At 43.8% G+C, this 20,508-nt stretch overlaps 7 protein-coding genes across 7 annotated transcripts; 6 read left to right on the top strand and 1 right to left on the bottom strand.

Moving 5' to 3' along the window:
• Nucleotides 1-523: 523 nt before the first annotated feature.
• Nucleotides 524-4,435, top strand: BDB00DRAFT_806407 (uncharacterized protein). Its single transcript, XM_053122266.1, has 4 exons — nucleotides 524-1,118; nucleotides 1,195-1,236; nucleotides 1,323-1,403; nucleotides 1,463-4,435. Exons 1-4 carry the CDS (start codon nucleotides 585-587, stop codon nucleotides 4,358-4,360), a joined length of 3,555 nt encoding a protein of 1,184 aa, XP_052983278.1. The 5' UTR covers nucleotides 524-584; the 3' UTR covers nucleotides 4,361-4,435.
• Nucleotides 4,436-4,922: 487 nt separating this feature from the next.
• BDB00DRAFT_806406 (uncharacterized protein) lies at nucleotides 4,923-7,263 on the top strand. Its single transcript, XM_053122265.1, has 4 exons — nucleotides 4,923-5,045; nucleotides 5,166-5,801; nucleotides 5,912-6,807; nucleotides 6,889-7,263. The coding sequence occupies exons 1-4, from the start codon at nucleotides 5,015-5,017 to the stop codon at nucleotides 7,096-7,098; spliced, it is 1,773 nt and encodes a 590-aa protein (XP_052983277.1). The 5' UTR covers nucleotides 4,923-5,014; the 3' UTR covers nucleotides 7,099-7,263.
• A 1,174-nt stretch (nucleotides 7,264-8,437) lies between these two features.
• On the top strand, nucleotides 8,438-10,665 carry BDB00DRAFT_806401 (acyl-CoA dehydrogenase/oxidase). Its single transcript, XM_053122264.1, has 6 exons — nucleotides 8,438-8,732; nucleotides 8,825-8,950; nucleotides 9,029-9,173; nucleotides 9,258-9,734; nucleotides 9,834-9,928; nucleotides 9,988-10,665. The coding sequence occupies exons 1-6, from the start codon at nucleotides 8,546-8,548 to the stop codon at nucleotides 10,200-10,202; spliced, it is 1,245 nt and encodes a 414-aa protein (XP_052983276.1). The 5' UTR covers nucleotides 8,438-8,545; the 3' UTR covers nucleotides 10,203-10,665.
• Nucleotides 10,666-10,834: 169 nt separating this feature from the next.
• On the top strand, nucleotides 10,835-12,421 carry BDB00DRAFT_757537 (S-adenosyl-L-methionine-dependent methyltransferase; the record flags this gene model as incomplete). The annotated part of the gene is made up of 8 exons (XM_053118994.1): nucleotides 10,835-10,983; nucleotides 11,064-11,126; nucleotides 11,204-11,228; nucleotides 11,375-11,445; nucleotides 11,549-11,759; nucleotides 11,845-11,875; nucleotides 11,945-12,273; nucleotides 12,356-12,421. 8 exons carry the CDS (start codon nucleotides 10,835-10,837, stop codon nucleotides 12,419-12,421), a joined length of 945 nt encoding a protein of 314 aa, XP_052983275.1.
• A 1,389-nt stretch (nucleotides 12,422-13,810) lies between these two features.
• BDB00DRAFT_926239 (uncharacterized protein) lies at nucleotides 13,811-14,837 on the top strand (the record flags this gene model as incomplete). Its single annotated transcript, XM_053128837.1, has 2 exons — nucleotides 13,811-14,411; nucleotides 14,490-14,837. The coding sequence occupies 2 exons, from the start codon at nucleotides 13,811-13,813 to the stop codon at nucleotides 14,681-14,683; spliced, it is 795 nt and encodes a 264-aa protein (XP_052983274.1). The 3' UTR covers nucleotides 14,684-14,837.
• A 2,345-nt stretch (nucleotides 14,838-17,182) lies between these two features.
• Nucleotides 17,183-18,410, top strand: BDB00DRAFT_757378 (mitochondrial matrix Mmp37; the record flags this gene model as incomplete). Its single annotated transcript, XM_053118982.1, has 5 exons — nucleotides 17,183-17,359; nucleotides 17,471-17,563; nucleotides 17,638-17,925; nucleotides 18,015-18,198; nucleotides 18,283-18,410. 5 exons carry the CDS (start codon nucleotides 17,183-17,185, stop codon nucleotides 18,408-18,410), a joined length of 870 nt encoding a protein of 289 aa, XP_052983273.1.
• A 279-nt stretch (nucleotides 18,411-18,689) lies between these two features.
• Nucleotides 18,690-20,031, bottom strand: BDB00DRAFT_806366 (band 7 family-domain-containing protein). The gene is made up of 4 exons (XM_053122263.1): nucleotides 19,842-20,031; nucleotides 19,578-19,739; nucleotides 19,208-19,467; nucleotides 18,690-19,101 (listed from the first exon to the last, which is right to left on the bottom strand). Exons 1-4 carry the CDS (start codon nucleotides 19,924-19,926, stop codon nucleotides 18,781-18,783), a joined length of 828 nt encoding a protein of 275 aa, XP_052983272.1. The 5' UTR covers nucleotides 19,927-20,031; the 3' UTR covers nucleotides 18,690-18,780.
• Between the last annotated feature and the right edge of the window lie 477 nt (nucleotides 20,032-20,508).

Here is a 20,508-nt window from a genome sequence, read left to right as displayed (position 1 = left end):
GAAGGGTGATGTATTGCTAACAATAGACCAAGTGAGCTGTCACGACAAGCAGAGTTACAAAAGTAATGGAAGAGAGTCGTCACGTAATAGCTCTGCTGTCAGAAATCGAAAATGTAAGTCGATTCGTGCCAGAAGAACATATACATGATTGATTAGAGTCTTTTGTACCATATCAAAAACCGCTTCCAATATATGCGTCAGCAAGCGAAAGAGCTTTTAACGTTTTCTGACCTACGTGCATAAGCAGCAGGCAAATTTTTGCACTTATGGAAAGAGTTACGTCCATCGTCGTTGCTTATCATTGTTCGATGCAACTTCACACAACGCGTGCTGTTATAAATAGAAAGAATGTATTTCTATGATTGATCTGATGCGTCGATGATAGAAAGAGCATATGTAGAGGCAACAACAATAATCCAAAATCCGGCATTATTTTCATTCTCTCCAAAAAAGGAAACTGCTTGTTGTCTAGCATATGCTTTCATTGAATACACACACACACGCTTTCACTCACAAACTCCATCTTTCTTTATCCTCTCTTTAATTTTTTCCGTATTCTAGTCAACAACATCTTTTAAAACTACATGTACGGAAACTATAGCAGCAGCAAAGACTGGCGCCGTTCCGATCCTAATATCCGCCCGAGCAGTGTGGCCATGTCGTACAGTCAATCACCTAACCCTACGAAAACAGCAACCGCCGACGAATTCAAGCTTTCTCGCCGTCCTGTACCTGCTGGTAAATCCGTAGCAGCATTGCAACAGCAGCATCAATGGCTGATGCAAAAGTCCAGTGAAGGGCCCAGTCCGTCGGGTTCCGTCCGGAGCTCGCATAGTTCGGCTCACAGCAGCAATAGCAGTATCCAAAGCGGATCCACGGGCCGTTCATCATCCCCGCTTGTGATACAGCGATTTGCTTCCCCTTCTCACCAAGAATCCGATGATGAGGAAGAGCAAGAACAGCGTATGGAAGACGGAGGAAATAGTGGAATGACGGCGCAGCCCCATCCTGCTTCGATTCGAACAGATCAACTGTCTACGTCCGGAGCATCCATCAAGAGCCCGCAAGCCCCGCCGCGAAGACGTTTGAGTACAGGAGGAGCAAGCCAAGAGGGCAAGGTGTGTAGAGAAATAGCAGCTTATATCTATATTTGATGCGTATAATGAATCACTTACTGATTATGCCTCTACGCAGGTTGCACGCGAAGGATGGGTGTATCGGAAGAACGGACTCATGGTAAGCTAGCTTTTATGACACTGTTATGGAATGATGGCGGTGAGATGAGCTTTATACTAAAGGCGTGGCTCGCTCGGTACATGTAGCAATGGAAACAAGTGTATGCTGTTGCAAAACATGGAAATTCCATCAAGCCAGGTGGTCTGTATCTCTACAAGGATGACAAGGTGATTCATCAAGTTTTTTTGAATAAGATAAGAACAATTTTGCTAAAATAATTGTCTAGTTCTCGAGTCATATCCAGACATTCGACATGAGCGAGGCCGTCGAAGTAGAGCCACGAGCTCAAGAATACCGGGCCGGCATCAAATGGGAATTCCGTATTCTTGTGAAACGCGACGACGTGATCCTAGCTACCGACGATATTGCCACACGTAAAGCATGGATCGATGCGCTGACATCGATTATGGGTAAAGTATCGATGGCTACGCATACCGAGCTGCAATCACGCATCGTTAGCGCTGACCAAGTCAACCGGGAGCTGCAGTCCGCCGTCGACAGCTTACAATCCGAAAATGATCAATTGCATAATCAAATAAGTGCCTTGCAAAGAGATGCTCATCGACGCCAAGGAGAGCACAGTGTACGTGAGAAAGAAATGGCAAATGACCTGGATGATATGCAGCAGGCGATGGATACTCGGTGTGAACTTCTGGAAGGGGAGCTGAACGTATGGCGGACGAAAGCAAATGGATTGGAGAAAGAGTTGCAGCGCGCTAAGAAATCGCACGAGGAAGATATGGAAGAGCAGCAAAAAATGTATACGGATGCCATTGCGCAACACAAGATGGAAGTGGCTGAGTGGCGTGCGCGTGTGGAGGTGCTGGAGAAACAGGGCAAGCAGCATCAACAACAACAACAGCAGCAGCAGCAGCACGCATACTACCATCACCAGTCCAAGCGCAAGCCGTCGACACGTAGCAGCAACCATAGACGACGTCGAAGACGGGACGACGATTACACCAGCTCCTCCAGTGACAATGATGAGGAGGATAAAAATAATCAAGAGTCATCTATCAAGAACACCGTTGCCCAGGTCCGGTACAACTTGCACGCGCTTCGCGAAGAGATCAAGAGCGAATCCGGTCCACTTGTCCAGAGCCATATTGTCGAAATAAAAGCAGGGGTAAACAAGCTCAATGATGCACTTGGTGAAGCACGCAAGGGATGGACCGACCTGCAAATCGATATGATGCGGTTCTTTGAAGACAACAATAAGAGTCAACACGATGGTAACGCTGACGCGGTCGAAAAGCTGAACGCACAAGTTATGGCCTTGCGACATGAGTTGAGTGGCGATGATGACGACAACGAACAAGAGCTTAGCGACTTTAAAGACAATGACAGCAACAGCAACAAAAAGATTACATTTGCAGGAAAATTCGATGTGATGATGCAAATGGTTGAAATGGTTCAGCTTTCGCAGAACCGATTGATGACATGTTACCTGGAGCAAGCCGAAGACGAGAACAAGGCTGTTCATATCGATAAAGCAAGAATGGAAGCCGTCCAATCCATGTTGGAAGAACTGCAAGACAAACTGATGACAACCAATAATAAGGAAAGCGACGATTCTTCTTCGACCGAATCCCAAAAACAATTACGTGATGCTATTGCAATGCAATTAGAATCCATCATGCAAGGACAGCAGAGCCAGTCTACAGAAATTTTAACCAAGCTTGACGAGTACATGACCAACCATCAACAAACTATTATTGAAGCCGTGGAAAAGAGCACAGACGAGATGCAGACACGTGGTCAGGAAGAACATGATAAGAACCTCAAAGTTCTTGGACAGCTTCTGCAACATGTCATCACGCAGATAGAAGCAAGCAGCATTCCTGATTTGCCGGCTTTGTCCGATCAATTGGAACAAACTGTCGAGAGACTTTCTGTTATGGCAGACCGACTGTACAAGAAGCCCATCCCGCGAGCTACAGATAATAACGCTGAAAGTGGCGAAGATGAAAAGAGCACAGCACTTCATAATGGAGCACCAAGCACCAGTCGCAACAACAGCAGCAGCAGCAATCAACAGGAGCAGCAGCAGACGTTACAAGAGATTCAAGAGCTTGTAATGGGGACGCAGAGCTTCATTGAACGTACACTACGAGTGCTGGATCGATACGACAATACGGGAATGGAAGAAACCGTTCGACGAGCCGTCAAAAGTGCATTCAACAGCCATCTGGATGTGCATTGGGAACAACAGAAAAAGAGCGACGACAAGGATGAAAAACTAATGAAACGATACGAGGAAAACGCACGAACACATTTTGATAAGTCCATGTCGAGCATGCGAGAGCACTTGGAGGAATATACGGGCGTCATGTACCGCATGATTGAAGATCTTGTTCTACGCGCTGTCGAGCATTTGGAACAGCAAGGAGGCGTTAGCAACAGAGATAATAGCGATAAAGCAAGCGGGGCTACAACAGAGCAACACAATCGAGCAGCAGCAACAGCACAAGAAACGGATTATTTGATCGAACTACATACCAAGTTATCAACCACAAAGGACAAACTGGAAGCCGAAATCGAAAGACTTCAGGAGGAGCTCCAGAGCTTAGAAGTACAAGTCGGTGGGCTCAAGAAGACAAGGAAAGAATTAGATAAGGAGCTCGAGGAAAAAAGGATGGCACTGCATGCAGTCAAGGTCGAACACGAGACGTTACTGCAAAATAATTTAATTGAGCCTGCCACAGCAGCCTTAACACGAGAATTGGAGCCGTTGGTACATCAAATAACACGATTAAAGCAGCTCGCCTCGTTCCATGCGGCAGAGGATGACGCGTCTTCGTCGTCGGGCGGTTATGTGGATTTGGGCCATCTTTCCCAGCAACAACAGCAGCAATACCATTCTCAATATACAAACAAGTCTCCTTCACCTCCTTCCAATACGGACTTTCGCGGCAGCAGTGCCACATCAGCAAACACAACAGCATTACATGCACCACGGCAGTTTATGAATGAACGACGAAGCTCCTTTGACGGCTCATCATCAGCATCTAGCGGCTGGAAAGCATCCTCGCAACAGCCTCCATCCTCGTCATCGCATGCGTTGAATGGTGGCCGACCACGCGCTACGTCGCCACTAGGTGTTTTCTTGGGTAGAAAATCATGAACATTATTTCAATAAAAGGAAAAGCATGTGGCGTAGAAATTTAATTCGAGGGGAAACGAGGAACTTGAAAGAGGCAATGATCGACGTTGATAGGTCGTCCCTCTTGTATCTGTATTTGTATCTAGTATTAATATAGTAGCCCATGTGTAGCGTCAAGGCAAAGAAGCTGATATAGCGTACATACCATAGAAAACCATATGCATGTCACTGCATTGTGTGAGGGCGAACAATAGGTCAAATTGGGCAAGGTAACACATGGAGCGGCTGAAGAAAAAATTTTGACAAGGTCTGAAAAATTCAGTCTGTGCGAAAGAGATGTGTGTGTGTGTGATATACGCACGCAGTAATTTTACTTCAGAGCATATTGCTGACGCATACTCACTCTGTGCTGCAATGTGTAATGTGTAATAGGTGGCCTGTTATGCTCGTTTGCACCTTTTTCTTGGGACCAGTAAGAATCGATGCATTTACGCCAAAAGCGGTGTTGCTCAATAGTCCTGATACGCACCAAAAAAAATGGAGAAGCTTTTTTTTGTGTTTTTTTTTTCTCATGCATGCGTCCCATTTATATAACTGCCAACTTTATTCTTTCGTATTTCGCTCCTTTTTTCACTCTTCCAACTTCCAACGCTACACTAAAACTTCTCTATCCTTATGGCTCTCCACACAACTTCTGGAAACACTGGTAAACCACTAACGAATACCCACCTCAAAAGAACTGAGCCTGCGTCTCGTCTACGTCGGCGTTCCGTTTTTCTTTTTTCTCACAAACGGCTGCGTGTCTGCTCTTAACGATGTATAATAGCTACGGCCCTTGGAGCAGCCCATCGACGTGAAATGGTACCCCCGTTAACGTTCCACTACACCGCAACCACAACGACGACGACAGCGACCGCAGCGGACGCGATCGACTTCCTTACACAGTTTCCGTATCACGGTGGCAACGGTTCTCTTCACTATGACAACGATGAGACAAAAGGACCATCAGGGCCTGCTTGTCTTGGTGGCGACACACAGCAGGCAGAAAAGGAGGGTGAATGGTTACCAAATGGATGGACGATCGGCAGCCGACGACGGTCCCTGCTTGAACTTGAAACTAATATCCGCACGTTGGGGGAGTTGTACCGAACCCTTTCGGACATTCGCAACCAGCTGCCGAGCCCAGTGGCTACGGCCATGGAGCAGCAAGCAAAGACGACGAGCACCACTACATGCTGTGATACCAACGCAGTGGGAAGTGAGCCGATGATTCCGTATGGTGGCGGTGCGGGTGAGGACACGCCGGCGAGCATCATCAGCAGTCCGGGGACCTTTCAGTACTTTGCACAGCAGCTGTGCCAGTATCCACCCTCGGTGTTTGATGACTTGGTCCGACTGCATCTCAAATGTACTTCCTATTTGCGTATCGACAAAACTCGGTTTTTAGAATCTTATTATCAAGGTAAGAGAAGAATGCTTTCAGGGGTCGGAGCGTGCGTATGTGTGTAGATACAAGATGCCGTCACCATGTGTGATGCATGCAATACAACTGACAAGCTTTTCGGCTATCAGGGAAGATCCACCCAGCGCTGATCTGCGCCCTGTATGCGTATAGCGCCATCCACGCCATGATCTGTCACCCCGATAAGTTTGGCATTTATCCATTCATGGACCAGCTTGCACGCGATTGCTACCGACTCGCACACGAACTTGTAGAATTCGACTGCTGCAGTAAAACGACGATCGAAACACTAGTCTTGATGCATCTTTATTTGGTCGCCACAGGCGACACCCAAGACAACCACCGGAACTTGCTGTCTCTCGCAGAGAGACATACCCACATGCTACTGAGCCAGGAGAAAAAGAACAGCAGCGGACAACAGGATTTGAGACGACTACGGGCGTGGATGCTGCAGGCTGACCTATTGTTTGCAATGCGGACATTGACATCACCGGTGATACAATACACGATTGATGAACACGATGATAACGACGACAACGATCGTGTACGACGCTGGCTTGGATTGCAGCAGAGTAATTCACAGAACATAGACGAACGACTACAAGTGCAGGAGCTCGAGATTGAAATCGAAGGACTCTTGCGCATCACTGGCGGTGGCTACCAGCAGGGCGGGTCTTCACTGGATAGATGGCGGGAAAAAGTCCGCAAAACATTTCGGTACAATCAGCTGAACTCGCTCGAGGATCGCTGCGCGCTTCGCTTGCATGCCATCTATTTTGCGGGAAAACTGCAGCGGCATCAGTCGGAAATGATGCAGGCGTTCGCAAGGCATCATGGTGAGCGGATTCGGGATCGTGGATGGACAGACTATTTCCATGAACCAACGTCGCCATCCACAGCGGACCAGGTCGAGACGGCATTGATGGAGAGTATGCGCGCAGGATTTGGACTAGTCAAGGTTGTATGGACATTTTTTCAAGCAAACGATCGTTGCATGATCATCGAGGTAAATAATATTTGTTTACAGCCTTTTTTGAGTTTATTTGTTGTTTTTGCTGACAATTTGGATGGATTTTGTGTTTTCCAGCTGCTGGATACGCTGTCTGCTGCTTTCTCGGTGCTATATTTTGGAAACAAGATGGTACAGCATGTACAGATACCTTGCCGTGATGGAATGATCGGATTAGTAGATGCATTTGCACGCTCACCCTCCATGATGCAGTGTCTCGGCATTCGGCAGTTTGTGGAAAAATGGAGTCCTGCTTTAAACGAGGCAGTATCCGTCAACGAAAAGTAGTTTATTTTTTTTTTTGCCGCCTCTTTATTTTGCTTTCTTTTATATCAACAACTATTTCTAATGTGTACAGTACGCATATAGTAATCATTAGAAAACTGTCAATAATAGTATACCAGAACATGGCACGCAGCAGTGCAGTACTTTATCTTAAATTCTTATATCTTGACAAAAGTTTAGTGAACATTCAAGAGAATAGACGCTTGGCCTTTTGTCATGCCATTTGTTGTATTGTTTTTTCAGTAAACAGTTAAGAACTACGCAGGAGTATGTATGAACTTGAGCAAAAGAGACTAAACGGGACTGGATTTTGCTATGATACTGCCTGCGTTACCTACTGAATCTCGCAGCTGCATCACTGGCAATATGTATTCCTCAGGAAATACCATTTCTATAACACATGAGAATCGGTTGACCCGTACACAGTGTTATGTTTGTTTCAACTGTAGAGAAGAGAAAGGAGCAAACGCAATACAACGGAGGGTGGGGTTGTCACAAAGCAATACTGCCGTGGATTTATGTGCCGTTGAAAAAAGTAGTGACATCAGCTTTGCAAGCAAGCCGCAAAGATGACATACGTATTAGGATACATAGGTTTATGTTTGATACTACAGCTTACCTATATTATTCTATTTGTAGGTCTTTTTTCTCATTACGCACAATACATTTCGACAATGGCCTTCAGACTTTGACAAATGTGTCAATATCAATTGATACTTCGACTACTCCAAACAAAGCAAGATCTATGGGCCTTTGGCAGCCTTTGTGCTGTGCTCTTTAATCAAATGCAGGTAATAATTTCTCTTACAGTAGCAGGAGATACAGGTGAAATAAAGTAAAGGAAAATGCCAAGAAGCGAGTGCGAAAAGAACCAAGCAGTAAAAGTAAATTATCGAGCGATATCGTCACTTGTAAGTCCTGCGTAGCAATAAAATTAGACTTATTGTGTCGTGTAAATATATTGCTTTGTCGCTATCAAAATTCGCTACCAGCATACTTCCCGCACACGCCTTCCAAGTTGCAATGGATGTATGTAACAAGTTGTGCGTGAGAAGTGTGCTTGAAGCGAATTTGGACTATTTTGACTTAGGCATTATGGCCTCCTGGAATGAAAGGGTAAGTCGCTACAGTACGGCGATATTGTCCATTCCCCAGCTATGAATAAAGATGCTGTGTAAGGATTCTGTTGTTAGGTCGAGAATAGAGTTGTCGTCAAAGCCAACATATAAAGCAGAGTGTGCCAATATTATGCCCGATGAATCATCACCTGCGTATGTAGTACAACCGACATGTGAAAAATGCCAATGTACAGTATCTCATAGCGTGAGTACGCCCATATGACCTTTACTTGATTGTGAAGAAAGTTCACAAGTTTGTTTTCCCTCCTATACTTTTTGCGTTTCTTCTTCTTTTCTCTTACCACCTCCACCTACTATATCCTTTCCCTACAATGCACCTGTTATCCCGTATTGCACGACCCATCTTTTCCCCTGCGTCGCTCCGCCGAAACTATTCTGGCTTGAGTTTCACCTTGTCGGACGAGCAGAAATCCATGCAAGAGATGGTCCGCAAGTTCACACGCGAAGAGGTCATACCTGTAGCAGCCGAGCATGACGCGACGGGAGAATATCCTACAGGTGAGAGACGGTGTAGGCCTGCACTTTAAGCGGGTGTAGTCGAATATATGGTACAAAGCTAACGATTTTGACCGGACGAATACAATTTTAAGAGGTGATTAAGAAGGCCTGGGAACTTGGTTTGGTCAATACGCATATTGGCGCTGAATATGGCGGTATGGGTCTGGGTGTGGTTGATAGCGCTATTATTTCCGAAGAGCTCGGTTATGGATGCACAGGTAAAACAGGAAACTTGCTTGTAAAAGAAGTTGCAACAGAAAAGTATCTGAACGACCCCTTGGAAAAATATAAATAAGGTATCCAAACCGCCATTGAAGGCAACAACCTCGCCGAGGCGCCGCTGCTCGTCGCTGCCAATGATGCCCAAAAAAAGAAATACCTCGGCCGGATGACCGAAGCACCCCTGATGGCATCCTACGGCGTAACCGAACCAGGCGCAGGGTAAGGATTAGCATCTGGCAATCCAAATTCATTATACGATTATTATATGAGAGATTCTCTCTCTAATCATGTATTTTCTGATAGGTCCGACGTAGCTGGTCTCCGTACTACAGCAGTGAAGAAGGGTAAAGAGTGGATCCTCAATGGCCAAAAAATGTGGATCACCAACTGCGGACATGCCAACTGGTTCTTTGTCCTTGCTCGCACGGAAGAAAATGTATCACCTGGGAAAGCGTTCACTGGCTTTATCGTGGATGGTGACTCGCCTGGTATCCAGCGTGGCCGAAAGGAAATCAATATGGGTCAGCGTGCGTCGGATACGCGTGGAGTGACGTTTGAAGATGTTGCTGTGCCCGAGGAAAATGTGCTGGGCACCGCAGGCCAAGGTTTTAAGATTGCCATGGGCGCATTCGATATCACGCGCCCATTGGTTGCATCTGCTGCTGTAGGATTGGCTCGACGTGCAATGGAGGAGGCTACAAAATATGCACTTGAGCGAAAGACGATGGGCAAGGAGATATTCAAACATCAAGCCGTGGCATTCATGTTGGCTGATATGGCGTAAGTCCTTTTTATCTGAAGACGAAGAGTAATAATGTCGTATATGCGTAGCCGTTGATCTCATATATCTATCCTGGGGGCCGTATAATGCGTATACAGTATCGGCATAGAGAGCGCGCGCATGATGGTATATCGTGCAGCATTAATGCGCGACCAAGGTCAAAAGAACACCTGGCATGCTAGTATAGCTAAAGGTAAGCAATAGCTGGGATAAAGCCGGTGAAAGTAAGCTAACCTGCCCAACATTCAATAGCTTTGGCATCTGAAGTAGCAAATAAGACTGCCGGTGACGCTCTCCAGATTTTTGGTGGCAATGGCTTCAACACGGAATACCCAATAGAAAAACTCTATCGTGATGCTCGTATCTATACGATTTATGAAGGCACCAGCCAAATCCAAAGACTTATCATCTCCCGTGGTTTGGCTGATATGGCTTCATCCGGTGCCAGCGCCATTGGTGGACTGTGAATGGAAAACCCCTTCTAATAGAGTATCGTTGTAATGGTTACTATGGCGAATAATGTGTATTAGTATACTAGAGATGATGTATTTGTGTTTAGCATTCAAATCTGGCCTTTTTGATCCGTCGGTGTTGCCACTCGTGTTGTCCTTTTCAATCTGTCAGAGAGAATCATCCATAAAAGGGCTATGGAATATGTCCATCGATATAGTACAGTACTGTTCTTTTGAAAAGCAACTGCTGTGGAGAACATATTATCAGTATTGTGACCCGTTGATCTACATAGACACCAAGGATCACGAATGATTAAGCAGACATCCACTTTCGTTGCTCTCTTTTAATTAAAAACTGACCCTTTTGTTTCCAAGTGAGGCTAAGCACTTTTTTCCTGGTGCTACGCCAATGCACGAATTAAGGCAACAGGGCGCACTAAAAAAACGGGCTTTTTCTTTTCTTTTCTTTGCAGCTGCTCCTTGTTTTTTTACTTCGTTTCATTCCGCTTCACGCATCTGTATATATTCTCTAGATTGCATATTTGTTTGATTAAAAAGAGCATGTCGGTCTGAATTAGCCTTCCTGTTGATTATTGTACCAAGGAACTTAAATTACATAACATACAATGATTACACAAGCACCGAAAATGACAACGTCTTCCAGCTTCACCAGCTTTTTGAAGTCGAAATGGCGCTCGAGTCCCAAAGACGGCAAACAATTGCGACAAATCAATTCAGTTATTGACGTAGAGCGCGATTGGGTCAGACACAGTGCTTTGAAACTTGCACTCGAGGGGTAAGATATAATTGAGGATTTCCTACTCTTTGTCTTTATGCTCATGTCAATACTGCGATGTTTTGTGCGTGTTTTATTAGCGACTTTAAGGCACCTATTGATCAATTGCTCAAGTCAGGAGGCAGTGAAGTGCTGGACATTGGGTAAAGCATTAAAGTGAAAGAACCATTACAGCTGCTTCTGCATCCAATCCTAACCGACAAACGTAACGTAATTATAGATGCGGTGCCGGCTTTTGGACAACGGTATAGAAAGATGAACTATTTTTTTCTCTCCTCTCTCCCCCCCCCCACCCCACCCCTTAATTCCACATGGATCACAAAGAATGCAGCAGTTCGACTCCCTAAAAGATGGAGAGAGAAGGCATATTAATAATTATACATGTATGCAGGACATGGCCACAAAATACCCTATATCACATTTCACCGGCATCGACATTGAAAAGAACATATTTCCGACTGGGTAACTAGCAGCGAAGACGAATGATATGAATTTTGCATCTAAGAGAAGAATATGGTGAACTAAAATAAGAATACCTTGGTTGCTGATCAACTGGATGAAACAGAAACGTATCAAGGAACGTAGTGTTTCAACGAGTCGATCTTTTGGAATTGCCATTACCGTACGAAAACGATACATTTGACTTCATATTTATCCGTTGCATGGCAGACGTAGTACCGGACGAAGACTGGGATGCTGTTCTGAAAGAACTCGTTCGGATTATGAAAAAGGGCGCCTACATCGAGTGTTTGGAGACATACCCGGCTCTTGTCGATGTAGGCCACGACTCTCTGTTTTTAACCTTTTGCGGTCATTTGTAACTTATTTTTAAACTCTTTATTCTTTTTTTTCTATATATAGGCTGGTCCTGCAATGACAACCATTATGCAACGTAAGAGGCCTATTTATCTTTGTGTACCTGGATTTTGTGTGTTACAAAGCCCGCTAATTGGCGTGTGAGACTATATATACTTCACAGTGGCCAATGCACCAGATCAAGATAGCATGACAGCATCAATTCAAAACCCACTACCAAACCGAATGGCTGCGATCAGCCAGTTAATGGGGATGCAGATAAAACATATCCACACACCTGTAGGTCGCTATGGCGGAGCTGTAGGAAGTCTCTTGCTGGAACATTGGGACCGAATTATCGAAACAAATCGACAGAAATGGGTGCAAAGCAAATTGATTAGCGAAAAGCAGCTGGCTGCAGCAATCAAGGACTTGCACGAGGAAGTAGACACTCACCAGACATACATGTCATGGTACTCCGTAGTAGCACAAAAGGTAAATTAACTGAGAAATGTAGAGAGACGATGAAAGAGGTTTTATGGAATCCATGCGATTTACCTTTTTTTTATGTATATAGAAAGGATACAAAGGACCCTTGATACAAATCGAAGATTTCGATAGTTTAATGAATATCGATGGATAATAATTAAAGAATGATGTCAATTCTTAATTGCTGCTTCTCAAAGCCTTTTTAACATGATGAAGATTGGTTATGTTAATATGCGAAGAGGTGAATACATACTAAAGGTCAGGCCAATGCACCATCCCAAGGACGCATTCTTCTATCGGCAGCGATACATATACAGAAAAAGAAAAATCATCTTCCAAAAAGGTTGCAGTGAAGCGTGGTGGTCTCGCCATTAGTTTATTGCGCTTCCTTTTAGATCCAAAGAAGTGTCAGCTCACATGATGTGGATACGACCTAAAGATGGTGACACAACGTAGTATTCGAGAATCGACTGGCAATGTAACAAGCTTATCATTCGATCGCCCTACATTATAGCGCCGCCGTCGCTGTCATTATCTAGAAAAACGCCCTCATGGAGACATTTACCAGCTCATGGAGGTGATGAAAGCAAGACTCGACGTCCTTATGTTTTGACAATACTGAGCCATTTGCTCCAACTTTGGACCATTCAGTACCGACAGGTCGAGTCCCATTAAAGCCAACTCTAAGCGACCTTGAATCGAAACTTTCTCATAGTACTTTCGCCCATGTTTCCTTGCTTGTTTCTCGCTGTATAGGTACTGTATTCCAAAGGTTTCAATTTATTTCCTGGCGTTGTATCTTTCGTGTCCCATGTCTCAACTTTCTCTGTTTATATTTATTTATTTTAATGCTCTTATTCTCTACGGAATAATGTTGAGCTTTGTCCTCGCTGCATTTAGTTCTATCGACCGATGTTGTATACCATCTTGACTACCCTATGCTTCCAAAAGAAAATGATAAAGAATCGATCGAGGTGCTTTCAACACCGCCTTGGAGAATGAATGTTAATCTTGAAGGATAGCTTAAAGAACAGCTTCTATGATAGATTGTTTGGTTGGAAACAAATGAATAAGTATGCAAATTTCAATACGTATCCAAAAGTTAATAGAAAGTATCCAAATTCAATAGTGGAATGATTGAAAATTGAAAAATGATTCCTGCATAATTTTTTCCTGTAAAAGTGCTCACTCCAACCTGCTTGTACCTGTGGTTAATTTAACTGACGAGTTACAACCTTTGCAAACAATATATACATACAATCTTTTACTTCCTGTTTTAAAAGACATGTTGGCTCGAGTAAGTAATGTGACCGAAACACAGACATCCTCATTATACAACAGTGCCAGGAGTTCATTCCAGGCGCCACTGTGGGATCTGAGCCTCTGCTATCTATGTAGAATGTCAAAATAACACAACGCTACGTATCACCAGCACACCGACTCTCCTGTCGATTGGCCACCGCAGCGTCTAAGCGTTCCTTTGTTTATCGCAGACGTGTCTTGTTATCAGAAAAAAAACGTATATAGCTTATTTTCGACTCTCATGGCCAAAATAAACTCATCGCACTATACCATAATACTCCCACAGATAAGACCAGCCACAAACGAGTTCTGCTCCGAGATATTATCATCGTTGAAGACAAAGTGGCCTGACGGGTCGTCGACGACGACAGTTGCCGCGTATGTAAAAAAGAAACTATTCGGAGAAGCCAATTCCGGTGCTGCATTTGCTTCGACTGTTGTTGCTGTGATATTATCGACGGCACCATCCGATACACTCCTTCACCAGAAGCTTGCAATGATACTGGGAACACAATTAAATCTACCTGACGGCAACTTTCATCCGGAAAAGTTACCAGTGTTGGCAGTGCCTGAAGCTAATTACCAGTCGATACACTCAGAGCTGGCACTGTGTCCTATATCGGTCATAGTGTTGGCCTGCAGCTTGTTCAGGATAAGGGTCAAGGAACGAGCAACAGCAGCAACATTGGATGATTTACGAGCTCAATTGCAATCGGTGATGGATACAGTAAACCCTCGCTGGATGGATCCCCAACATTTCGTCCATCTATCGTGCAAGATGATGAAGAACAGCAGGGTCACTGCCATGAGTGAGCGGCAACGAGCGCTCTTCATGGTTGTTGGTAAATGTAAGGTTTGGTTATAATTAATATGTATATACCACTGTAACGACAGGCTAATCTAACACTAACAACCAATAGAACATTATAAGACTTACATCTCATATTTCATGTATACATATACGGGAATCTTTTGTCAAAAAGAAGTAGACTTTTCCACCGAGAACTACACGGAAGGCGAAAGCGACCAGGGTCCTTACGAGATCACTACGGATGAGTTAGCCTTGACTTATATACAACAGCCTCAATTGCAGAGGCGGCGATGTCCTCGGTAAAGACTGTGCCAATGATTATCAAGGCAGCGATATATATGGTGACGATAGTGATAATCGTAGCCGCCACCCCGATTCCTCGAATTGCTGTAACATCAACGGCCTCATAGAACATTACATCGCTCGTCTATGCAGCATAGAATCGATCGCGCTCGTCAAAACAATTTGGAATTTGTTAGAACATGTCGGTTTTTTAAGATATCGATAAGCACCAACTCTTCGTTAATTCATCTGATAGCCAGTGCCAGCACAATAAAAAGGTAGAAGAAACAATCTATCTTTCAATGGTTATGTCAACTACATACATTTAAAATATCTTGTCAATGAAACAGCAACAATAATGTATCTTCTTTGCTCCTATTTTCTGTCAACTTTATCATAAAATTCATGCCTGAGGCTGTTGCCGGAGTCTGGCTTTGTGGATGGAATGAACATTTCTATCATACCAACGAACAATTCGATCACTATTATATACGAGCAAAATTCATACGGTAATGTTTCAAAGTGGCTGTGCTTCGCCTACAAGTCATTATCCTGCATCTACATGGTTTCAGAGCCAGAGAAGTGGATCAATTACATTCCTATCTTTTGTAGTCATACGAACAAATAAAAGTAACGTTCCTCCTTTGATGATGGATCTTGTTTGTAGCCAGAGAATAGAGGAGCTGCTGCATCAACTGATAGCTCATTTATTACATCAGCCACCGAATGTTAAAGCCAACATTGCACAATGAGAAAATTGCTCCACTGCAAATCTATTAAATATCAATCAATCCAAATTGTTAAGAGTCTCTAAGTTTGACGTTTTCGCAGATATACAGTAGACAACTTCCACATAGTGTTGCCTCATCCAAAACGTAAAGTAGCTTTAGTCGAATTTGGATACCTCCATATGCATTTGCGGCATCTTAAAATGTATTTACATGTATTTAAAGGCATGTAAAATAAGGCGCTTTAAAGCTTTCTATCATGCATGTTGGGACGCTAGCAGCTCTGTTCCTTTTAGTCTGCAGCTTTCTCGATAGACAATAGCACGGTCGCTTTATAATAATAAAAAGTTTCTTTCAGCACTGTCCCAGCCGGTTTGCTTGTTATGCGTTTGAATCCGTTTATTGGCTCGTTAATCATAATTGTCTTCCGGTGTCGAGTCGGTATTGCAGTTTGCTGCTGTTAGTGGGGGCAAAGCAAGTAACTCTAAAGAGATGTTCCACTGCTGTGCAAGCCATGCGTGATGATAAGGCCCGCCATCATATTGTTCTTGAGCAGTAAAATAACAGCTTGATTAAAAAGGTATGCAAACTTTATCGACCCGATTATTATATCATGGACACATGAATACGCCATTGTACTCGAATGTCTTATCAATTGAATATTCGATAGAGCCACTGCTTATTACAAGTGGAATGTACTGATATGGTCTACAGCTATAACCCGAATCTTCACAAGGGTATTGGCGCATCCTGGCGAGATGCTACTTTCTGCTTTCTGGGAAAGGCTTCATAGTATAGATGGCGCTAGTCTTTCGTTTGGTTCTGAATTAACACCAATGATGTAGCTTTGTCACTAAAAAAAGAAGTCGGGTCTGCGGGGTTATTGCCATCAGATGTCAAAAAAACCTCCCTTGGCAACGACAACGTCACATCGGGGCACTGGGTAACCATCCATTCTCCGTTCAAGTTCTCCCCCACATGCTGGCATGCTGGGTTTTTTTCCGCCAGCTAATAGCAGCATTCATTCTCTCTTTTTCCACGGAACTTTATATATATATTAAACCATGTTGAAGGTGTGTGAGTTGTCTATTTTTGCAGTAATTCTCCTTTCTTGTCTTTTAAGAAAAAAGTAATTACTAAACACCATTCTGAAATTGGCGACAGATCACTCAAACCAGTGCGACAGCTTTCCAAGGTGTACGTAGTAGCACATGCCGGTGTACGAGTATTTTGATTTGGCGAAGCTACAGTGCCGGACCCACAGGAGGTCTTGATTCGCATTCCTCGGGTTCAGCAAGCGATGGTTTACCTCCATCTATGCAACATGCACCATCCAACAGCAAAAAGCAACAACAACAAAAGCCGGAATTGTTTTCTTCTAACGCGTCTATATTGGAGGAACGACAGCATCAGGCACAGCAATCACAACAGAATGAACCCTTGTTTTCTGAGGAAACTCGTCATCGGCTCGAACGGTTGCGTCAATTACAGTTCCATCCAACAAATATTCCAGACTCTCCTGATTTTGGAACAAATCAGTATATCAATATTAACGAGGAGTTGAAACAACAGCTCAAAGGTATTGTGTCACAGTTCCATGCACCTATCCGGTATGCCTTTGCTTATGGTAGCGGCGTGTTTCAACAGGCGGGCTATGATGCCAAGGTAGATATCATTCATACATAACACTGTATATCTCTTAGAGAGAGAATCAAATGGGGTGATAATTTGTTGGCAAGTAAGGCAAAAGCTTATTTTTATTACTCCTTGATATGATAAATAGAAAAAGCCGATGCTCGACTTTATTTTTGGCGTATCGCATCCTGGCCATTGGCACGCATTGAACATGCATCAGAATCCTCACCATTACTCGGGCGTTCGGATGCTAGGCTCAAGCACCGTTGCTGCGTTGCAGGATAAAGTGGGTGCTGGCGTTTACTTTAATCCGTATGTCGAAATTGACGGTGTGGTAAGTTATTCATTAAATGCCGATGGTGAGAGTGGGGGTTTACGTATGCATATATCCCAGAAATGGTTTTTCTCACCCACTTATTTGTGTTTATGACAACAACGACAACAGATGATCAAATATGGTGTTGTCTCGATCGATAAGCTATGCAAAGATTTGATTGATTGGAAAACCCTATACCTTGCAGGTCGAATGCATAAGCCGGTAAGTGGCATCACTTGGGCGATGGAACGACTCACTATATCCACCACAGTAAACTAAACAAAAGTGGCATTCAGGTGAAAATCCTGCGGGATGACGCACGTGTTCGTCTTGCGAACCAAGTCAATTTGACCGAAGCCGTGCGGGTGGCTCTGCTGACACTTCCCGAAAAGTTTAGCGAGGATGAGCTATTTGAGCGGATTGCGGGCATCAGCTACACTGGCGACTTTCGAATGATTGTGGGAGAGAATCCGAACAAGATTCGGAACATTGTTCATGCACAACTTCCACATTTCCATCGGCTTTATTTTGGTCTTTTGGATGATCTTCCCAACGTGGCTATCTTATCAAACGGCCAGTATCAGGTAATGGATCAAATGCCTTTTTTTTTCTTTATCATTTATCTTTTGCGAATTAAAGTTTAACTGATCGATGGTTGTACGTTACATTATAGCAAAACTTAAATCCGCATTTCCGCGGTCTCATGGTGCAGAAATTGCCGACTACGTTGTATAGAAAGGTGCTGGATGAACATCGTATCCATTCTGTCCGCAACAAGGTCACAGTCCCGGAAGATAAATTGGAGTTGCATCGACAGATTGCTTCTTCGCCCGAATTGACGCAGTACATTAACACAAGTAAGTTCTGTCTGTTTTAAACTGTTAGTATGCATGGTGACACAAGATGGACTGAAAGGACCACATCGCTTTAATTTCAAACAGGTCTACGGCAAATTGTCGCCGGCCCGGCCATGTCTCAAAGTGTCAAGGGTATCTTCACTGCTGGTCCTTTAAAGACGACCCGTTATGCATTGGAGAAGCTGCTAAAATGGAAGCAGGCCAAACAATAAGCACATTTAGTATAATCCTTTCTAAACGTACATAACACGCACACGTTTTTCTGTTTTTGTTCTCTTTCTTTGTTCGTCTTATCCAAACTCACACATACTACACACACGCACATGCACGCAGATCCTATTGTATTATAAGCTCGCATACCCCTCCCTCTTCCCTTTATCCCATTCTCTTCTCCCCGCACTTTAATAGACATCTTGAGCACACACGCAGTCTCTCTCTCTCTCTCCCTCGATTTCAACCAATGAAACTATTTATAAAGATCTCGTTTTTTTCCCAATGATAAGCGTACTTTTTTTTATGTATGAAAGGAGAGATAGAAAGAAAATGGAAAAGATAAAATTATAGATCTTGATTTCTTTAAACTCAAGTGCTGACGTTGAAGAGCATGTTGCTGCCTTCGCTTCTGTTGCTGGGCAAGTAAGTGACGTTGCGGGAAGCAGACAAGGTACCGGCGATTTCTTTGGAGGCTTCAATACGACGGAATTCGATGATACCTTGACCGGCCTTGGCAAGCGATTGCGAGATCAACTCGGCGGCAGTGGAGTCACCTTCAGCACGGATAACGGCGGCTTGTTGCTCATGCTCAGCACGCTCGACCACAAACTTGGCACGTTCAGCTTCCTGCTGAGCGATCTGCTTCTGTTCGACAGCGTTTGTGAATTCGCGACCGAAAGTCATGTGGGTCTATATTGCAGATATCCATGTGTATAAGTAACGACCACCTCTTTCATCCATTTCGAATCCTGCGGTAGTCGAGTATTCCTCCTCCTTCTCAATTTTCCTGACTTACAATAGAGACATCTTCCAATGAAATGTTAAAGTCCTTGGCACGCTTGTACAACTCTTCACGAATCTTGGCCGAAACAACCTCACGCTGGGTAATCAATTCACTAGCATCGAACTGAGCAACAATAGCCTTCAATACTTCGTTACCGATGGAGGGCAAAACTCTCTCGTCATAGTCGAGACCCAAGTTTTGGTAAATGACGGGCAAGGTCTTGATTTCAGGACGGTGGAGAACACGAAGGGTCAAACTGACCATCTGCATATCTATTCAATTTAAAGCATGTTAAAAAAGTATATTTCTTACCACATCAAAATATCCATATATTTTTCTCGGCCGTTGCCGTTATCGTTGTTGCCAAATGAATATTACGAACCTTTAGAACCGGTGGTGGTCGAAATGTTGCGGGGCTTGGTACGAACATCGAACAACACGGCGCGTTGGAGCCATGGAACGAGGAAATGAGTACCTTCACCAGTCGACTGGGGCTTCACACCCTGAAGACGATCGAAAATGACAGCACGGTGACCACCTTGCACTATTATTGTTTATAGTATACATATTTTTAAGCATGTTCAGATATTCTTTATTATATTTTTTTCAATGAGAGAGGAGAGCTTGTGATCGTTTTTTTAATTACCATCGTACATGGCCGATTGAACGGCACCAACAGCCAAACCGGCAGGGATAGCGAACTTTGCGATTTTCTCGAGAACGGCTGCCATTGAAGAAAAAGTGTATATGTTGTGTGTGTCTCTTTTTTTTTCCAAGTCCACTAATAACAAAAAACAAGTTCGAATTGCCACCCAACTTGGCTTACTCCGAGTCACGATTCCGTGACCGGGGGTTGTTTCTTTAATACTGTTGGGTTCTATGTCGATTCATTTTCAACAGAATATGATGAAAGTATCCATGGTACAATAAGGCTTTGTCATAGCAATTGTTTCCAGAACGACGGTTTCCATGGCAACGTATCACCGCTTGGCAACATACGCGATGGCATACAAGTCCAATTATCCCTTCTATCGCGAGTGATGAGACATGCAACATGGATAGTACGAAAAACAAACAATAATTTATCAAAGGGCTTGGAGGACACCTTATGGAAGGGGGCATTATACGTTTATTTCATTTTATACATCGACTTTTAAGGGTTCAGTAAGGTGCTGTGAGAGTGAAAGAGAAAGAGAGCGGGTGTGGTGTATACAATGATAAAGGAGAGAGTCGAAACAAAAAGGACGTGTCGTGTTTTTTATATGTTTGGGGACGGTTTTTTTGATATCGAGAATTAGTTTTATACAAAAGAA

This window comes from Zychaea mexicana (assembly GCF_025766255.1).
Source record: "Zychaea mexicana strain RSA 1403 chromosome Unknown BDB00scaffold_11, whole genome shotgun sequence".
In the NCBI taxonomy this organism is placed as follows: Eukaryota; Fungi; Mucoromycota; class Mucoromycetes; order Mucorales; family Lichtheimiaceae; genus Zychaea; species Zychaea mexicana.
Note: the sequence above shows the minus strand (reverse complement) of the source record. Positions and strands in the feature narration are given on the sequence as shown.

Excerpts from the sequence above, each read along its gene's own strand:
- BDB00DRAFT_806407 (XM_053122266.1), top strand. The coding sequence starts at position 585 with ATGTACGGAAACTATAGCAGCAGCAAAGACTGGCGCCGTTCCGATCCT. Across the intron at positions 1,119-1,194 it reads GAGCAAGCCAAGAGGGCAAG|GTTGCACGCGAAGGATGGGT; the intron begins GTGTGTAGAGAA and ends GCCTCTACGCAG. Across the intron at positions 1,404-1,462 it reads ATCTCTACAAGGATGACAAG|TTCTCGAGTCATATCCAGAC; the intron begins GTGATTCATCAA and ends ATAATTGTCTAG.
- BDB00DRAFT_806406 (XM_053122265.1), top strand. The coding sequence starts at position 5,015 with ATGGCTCTCCACACAACTTCTGGAAACACTG. Across the intron at positions 5,046-5,165 it reads CACAACTTCTGGAAACACTG|CTACGGCCCTTGGAGCAGCC; the intron begins GTAAACCACTAA and ends GATGTATAATAG. Across the intron at positions 5,802-5,911 it reads TTTAGAATCTTATTATCAAG|GGAAGATCCACCCAGCGCTG; the intron begins GTAAGAGAAGAA and ends TTCGGCTATCAG.
- BDB00DRAFT_806401 (XM_053122264.1), top strand. The coding sequence starts at position 8,546 with ATGCACCTGTTATCCCGTATTGCACGACCCATCTTTTCCCCTGCGTCG. Across the intron at positions 8,951-9,028 it reads GCTCGGTTATGGATGCACAG|GTATCCAAACCGCCATTGAA; the intron begins GTAAAACAGGAA and ends AATATAAATAAG. Across the intron at positions 9,929-9,987 it reads GCATGCTAGTATAGCTAAAG|CTTTGGCATCTGAAGTAGCA; the intron begins GTAAGCAATAGC and ends AACATTCAATAG.
- BDB00DRAFT_806366 (XM_053122263.1), bottom strand. The coding sequence starts at position 19,926 with ATGGCAGCCGTTCTCGAGAAAATCGCAAAGTTCGCTATCCCTGCCGGT. Across the intron at positions 19,740-19,841 it reads TCAATCGGCCATGTACGATG|TGCAAGGTGGTCACCGTGCT; the intron begins GTAATTAAAAAA and ends AAACAATAATAG. Across the intron at positions 19,468-19,577 it reads GACCACCACCGGTTCTAAAG|ATATGCAGATGGTCAGTTTG; the intron begins GTTCGTAATATT and ends TAAATTGAATAG.